Source organism: Formica exsecta, unplaced genomic scaffold (assembly GCF_003651465.1).
Source record: "Formica exsecta isolate Colony F162 unplaced genomic scaffold, ASM365146v1 scaffold166, whole genome shotgun sequence".
Lineage (NCBI taxonomy): Eukaryota > Metazoa > Arthropoda > Insecta > Hymenoptera > Formicidae > Formica > Formica exsecta.
The window spans coordinates 1-5,838 of record NW_021848975.1 but is presented as its reverse complement, the minus strand read 5'-3'; the positions used below and the strand labels follow the sequence as shown (position 1 = coordinate 5,838).

Below are 5,838 nucleotides of genomic sequence, written 5' to 3'. Positions count from 1 at the left end.
CAGGATCTCCCTGGATTCTCCAGAGGCTAGTGTACGGCTATCATTTACTCTTCCTCAGGACATCCAGAGGAGATCCGAGGATTAAAATAGGATATCCTCAGGATATCCTACATGTATGTCCTGGATGCCCTTTGGACGTCCTAAGGACATCCTTGTGCTGTCTGGGAATAAACATATTATAGAATACACACATCTTTTTCTTATAAATATATGTATTGCGATGTTTTGTTCTGTTTTTACACGTAGCATAAATTACTTTTGTAATGTTTTATTTTTTAGTTCGTTTGTTTACCGCTATGCGACGCGCGAACTCGTATTTGAGATTTGGTCATGAGAATTATATAAAGCTTGCAAAGAGCAACTAACAGGAAATTAAAAATATAATTATTTTTTATCAGTTCAATTTTTCTGATGCAATCCCAACATAGGGAATTCAGATATTGGATTGTTTTGAAAATATTACACGACTTAAACCCGGAAGCCAAACCTAAAATATTTATGTACAGCACGAAAACCTCAAATATTAAAGAACGTGAACTATTTTTAGTATTAGATTTTTAGTATTGGCAGTAAATAACAGAACGCAATCTTAATTTATATTTAAATTTTAGAATTTGTTCTTTTTAACGTGTGAAAAATATCCCTAACATATCCTATAGAAATCCTTAAGGTGTTCCACAGGATCTCCCTGGATTCTCTAGAGGCTAGTGTACGGCTATCATTTATTCTTCCTCAGGACATCCAGAGGAGATCCGAGGATTAAAATAGGATATCCTCAGGATATCCTACATGTATGTCCTGGATGCCCTTTGGACGTCCTAAGGACATCCTTGTGCTGTCTGGGAACTATCCACAAGTATTATGAAAAATTTTGCAACTTCACTTTTTTATAAATGAAAGTGTATGAACACTACATTCTGGCATTTTGCAAACTTAACCTATACCTGTCAAAAGCAAGTATGGATGCGAGCAGTAAGGGCCTCAGCACAATAAAAGGAATAAGAAACAGGGAATAGAGAACAGAGAACAACCGCATTGGAGGGAATGCGCGCACAACACTTGTGTGAGCATTCCCTCCACTGCGGTTGTTCTCTGTTCTCTATTCCCTGTTTCTTATTCCTTTTATTGTGCTGAGGCCCTAACCAGAGAGTCCGTTGCCGCCCACGGACGGGAACGAACGTGTTTAGACACGTTACGCGTGTGTCCTTTGGACTTTATTTTTGAGTTTCTTCCTTTCCTTTAGAGGAATCTTTCCATTTGTTACTCTCATTTGTTACTCCCAACCTGTTTTTGGCCGGATTATACCGATCCAATTAGATCGGATGTGGCCACGATAAGAAAGAAGAAGAAGAAGAAGGGTCCCGCGGCTCACGGCTCAGCAATGGAAGGGGTAACGCACACAAGCGCGAACCGCGTACATGTGCCACATAATGGCATTATGAACAAAAGCATTGTAATCCTAGTGTTAAACTTTAACGGTTCCTGCATAAATTAACAGTTACGGCCTGCATAAACCAGCCTTTAAGGTTACGGACGAAGTTTACGGTTAGTACTTAACGTAACGCGTTACGGAAGAACTTGTGCGGTGGCCCTTATGGAAAAGCTTGTGCGGTGGCCCTTATGCCGGGATTACGATGAACTTGACATAACGGGACGCGACGGGACGTGAAGTAAGGGCCACCGCTGATTCTAAAACTAAACTCGTACGTAATCTTAAACTTCAGTCAACGCACAAACAAAATTGTAACGTAGTATGCTTTTGTTACGTTACGATTTTCTCTGTGCGTTGACTGAAGTTTAAGATTACGTATGAGTTTAGGTTTAGGTTTAGGTTTAGGATCAGTACTTAACGTAACGTAATGCATTACGGAAAAGCTTGTGCGATGGCCCTAACGTAACGTGAACTTAACGCTTGAGGTACAACTGTCGAATTACGATCGGCGTAACGTGCCGTGAAGCACTGCGTTTGACAGCTGTGGTGTAGAAGTTCGTTTTTGTTGTCATTCTCGAAATGAATTCTGCTGTGAGGCATTAAAACTGTATTCAAACTGTAATACACGCGTTACACCATAAATTCCTTAAGAATATATATTAATGTTTTTACATTAAATAAATATCTTATATAAGTAAAAGAGTAATCACGTATGCACATTTTTTAAATTTTCATATGAATATTTGTAAAAAAGTTCAAAACATTCTACCAATGTTTTGCAGGATTTTTTTTGGACATATTCAAAATGATCCTGACAACATAGTGTGCTGTTTGGAAAAATATCCAATTCATATTTAGATTGCATAAAAAATATACGGATTCACGAAAACAAGTTTTCTATATCATTTATGTAATGATTTCACATTATATTTGTAGTGATTAATGTAAATTTCTTTTTTCTAGTTAAGAAAACCCAGGAGAAGATATAAATGGTAATATATATTGTATTTAAATCAGTAAGGTAAATACTCTATTCGCTACAAAACCATACAAAATGAGATTTTCTTGCAGTAAAACTCGTGCTATTTTTTTTTCTTTCTATTCATGATTTGTAAACTTATTCAGCAACAAGGCAAACTTGAATCTGACAACAAATTAAAACATTTAAACAATAAAAATAAAATATAGTTACCTATGTTATATTATGGCTGCTTTCTCATATTCATTGTCAGTATTGAAAATCTAGTGTACATGACATAAACTATAGATTTTCTACTGGCAGTGAATATAGGAATGCAACCTATATTTAATACAGTTAAGAGAAAAACTTCACACCAAAAATATAATATACCTCCTTTACAAATGTTATAATTATCAATTATTAATTATACCTTTATTATCAAAAATGTATTATTATCCACAAGATGTTAAATCAAAACTAATAAGTGGTATTATATATTATTATAAGTGGTTTTATATATCTAAGTATACGTGGAAATGTTACATCCACTTTACTAAAATTGTAAATTGTAAAACATATATTTAAATTTATTTATTAAGAGATAGAAAAAATAATGCAAAACATTTATTTTTGATAAATTTCTTGTTAATATATAATTAACATATAAGAATAATACTTGCGCTAATAAGTATCATAGAGAAATAGTATTAAGAGATGTTTCAATTATTTTTATATTTAATAAAAATTCTTGTTATTATTAATCTTTGTAATTATAAATGTCAATGAATATTGCAAAATATATAGAACTTAGTAAAAAAATTCGATTTATGTACTTTTTTAATATCTCTATGGAGAAACATCCATATTTTCCCCAGTTAAAACAGCTGAAACAATTAAACAAACTTTAAATATGTAGGAGAGATAAATTACACATAATATTTACATTTACTTACAGAATTCATTGAACATAAAATCATCTTGATATTCTTTGAGAAATTGCGTAGATCTATTTTCATCAATAAATAAAGAATAGACACGTTTTACGTCTTCAATACTGACCTGAATATAAATTAAAGAGAAGAGAGAGAGATTACAATAATATCACTAAATACATAATGTGGTAAATTGTATCACATATACTATTTACTTCTGTAGTCTTTCTTCGGCGACTAACTAGAGAAGCTGTCGTAATTAATTGTATCGCGTATCTTAGTGACGTTTCCAAAGCGATCCTCGTTAACACTGTCAAGGCATCATCAGCCATTTCACAATCTTCTTCCTCGCATCTTATTTTCAAAATTTCCTTCAGTTCTTTCTCTTGATATGGGCTTGTTGGAACAATAATCATACGATCCAATAAATCAATCGGAATACCATGAGGACTCTTATAATTTGTGCCTCTGATTCTCGTAATACCTAAGTGATTATGAAATATTATATAACAGTTTTGATAATATAGTTCATTTTTGCTATTTTTTTTTTGTACCTCTGTTTGTTGCCATGATCACAACTGGAGCCATTTCATTCTCCAATGCTCGATTAAGAAACGAAAAACACTCGATATCCAACATATGTACCTCATCGACAAACAATACACCTGGCACGATTTCTGCCTTACCTTCCTCCCGCCATTCGGCAACTTTAGCGTTTATTTGATCTCGTACTTCTGATTTAATCTCTCCAGTATCTCCGGAGAACAGCGCTAAGAATCCGTGAGTTCTGCTATTTATTACATCAATTTCATGTAAAGTCACTGTGTGAACAACTTCCTTGCGCTTTTGCAATTCACCTTCGGGACATTGTACGAAACGCGTTTGTGAACCAGTTGCGTCATAATCTCGAGCTCTAGTAAAGGAACGTCCAAGTCTATTGATCTTCCCTGTTGCTTTATCGATTGTTATAACATCGCCAGCTTGTACCTAAAAATAATGCAAAATCATAATGAAACTCAATTATCTATAATATAAATATATATAAATATAAAAAAAAATATATATAATATAATATATATAAAAATTATTTAATATATAAATGCACAAACTTTTTCTTTCATTAAGCAATCAATCATTTTATTTCCTAAATCATATATTGTTTCCATCTCAGTTGTTTTTAATGTTAATTTGCCAACTTTTACTCCAACCCCAGTTGCTGGCCTATCGACTTGGATCTCTACAACTTCACCTTCTATAATTTCTGTCTCTTCTTTGATTCTGACTCCGATAGATTTTCTAATGGCCTGAGTTAAAGCTTCTGTTTTACTCATTTCTAAAGAATAAATTTCAGAACCAGCCATTGATGTGAAAGGGGTATCTATGCCTAGGGCTTGTGCCATTCCCATAGCAATAGCTGTTTTTCCTGTGCCAGGTTGTCCAGCTAACAAAACCGCACGACCTGCTATTTTGCCATCTTTTATCATCTCTAGAATAACACCAGCAGCCCGACGTGCCATAAGCTGGCCAACCATACCTTGGGATACCTAATATAATATAGTATATAATAATTACAAAATTTAAATTACTTTATTATTTATAATTAATAAAAGTGGTTTTGCACATAAATAATTACATTACGAGGCTCTAAACTATCATTTAGTCCTAAACCTCTAATGTGAGAATGAGCACCAATACGCTCTATTTTAGTAATTTCACGAACATCTTGGACATTAGAAATAACCTGAAATAAAAAATAATAATTAGATACGTATCGAAATTTTTCAGATCTGCATATTGTAGAATATATGCATAATTGTGATGAAATTGATCAAACATTTGGTTGCTATGCCAACTGATATAAGTATAAAATATCAATATTTAAGCTTTTACAAAAAATTAAATCAAATGAAACATATAAGTGCACTAATGTTTTATACAAAGTATATAGCGAATAAAATGTATTGTAAATATATCAAAGACACAAAAAAAGTACAGGTTAACCGACCCATTATAAAGCACATTATAGAGCACACTATGTTTACTGCATTAAACATAAAACTATGAAAAAAAGATTTACTTATAATTTATTATAATTTAGATATAAAATTAATAGATCTATTTGTAATAGAGTAAAGTTTGTAATAAATTTATTTAAATAAGAAAACTCTTACCGCCATGCTTAACAATAATACATGTGATTCCTAAACGACAATATAACCACGAATAGAAAAATAGAGACCGAGCATAAATTCGTGGTTTAGGCGAGGGGAGTGAAGCCACTGAGGGACGATGCGACGAGGTAAACTGTACCTAAATTTGATTGGCTGTTATATTGCGCAAGTTCACGTCAGTGGTCTAGTTTCCACCGAGGTATTAATTCGCATCTAGCGCGGCGTAGGTCCGCGGTTTCCACCGAAGTCATCGGTCCGATTCTGTTTCGGTGCGCATCGAATTTAAGGGTCGGCAGGAGCAGAGAGAAGCCTGAGAGAGGCAATGCCGGCGATTTTCGTGGG

At 33.6% G+C, this 5,838-nt stretch overlaps 1 protein-coding gene and 1 long non-coding RNA gene across 2 annotated transcripts; one reads left to right on the top strand and one right to left on the bottom strand.

Moving 5' to 3' along the window:
- The first annotated feature begins 1,562 nt into the window (after window positions 1-1,562).
- Window positions 1,563-3,203, top strand: LOC115233241. Its single transcript, XR_003883753.1, has 2 exons — window positions 1,563-2,142; window positions 2,215-3,203. It is a non-coding gene; the product is annotated as an uncharacterized LOC115233241 (long non-coding RNA).
- LOC115233240 (ruvB-like 2) lies at window positions 2,814-5,790 on the bottom strand. The gene is made up of 7 exons (XM_029803550.1): window positions 5,497-5,790; window positions 4,959-5,066; window positions 4,435-4,869; window positions 3,880-4,312; window positions 3,541-3,809; window positions 3,347-3,452; window positions 2,814-3,277 (listed from the first exon to the last, which is right to left on the bottom strand). Exons 1-7 carry the CDS (start codon window positions 5,500-5,502, stop codon window positions 3,240-3,242), a joined length of 1,395 nt encoding a protein of 464 aa, XP_029659410.1. The 5' UTR covers window positions 5,503-5,790; the 3' UTR covers window positions 2,814-3,239.
- Between the last annotated feature and the right edge of the window lie 48 nt (window positions 5,791-5,838).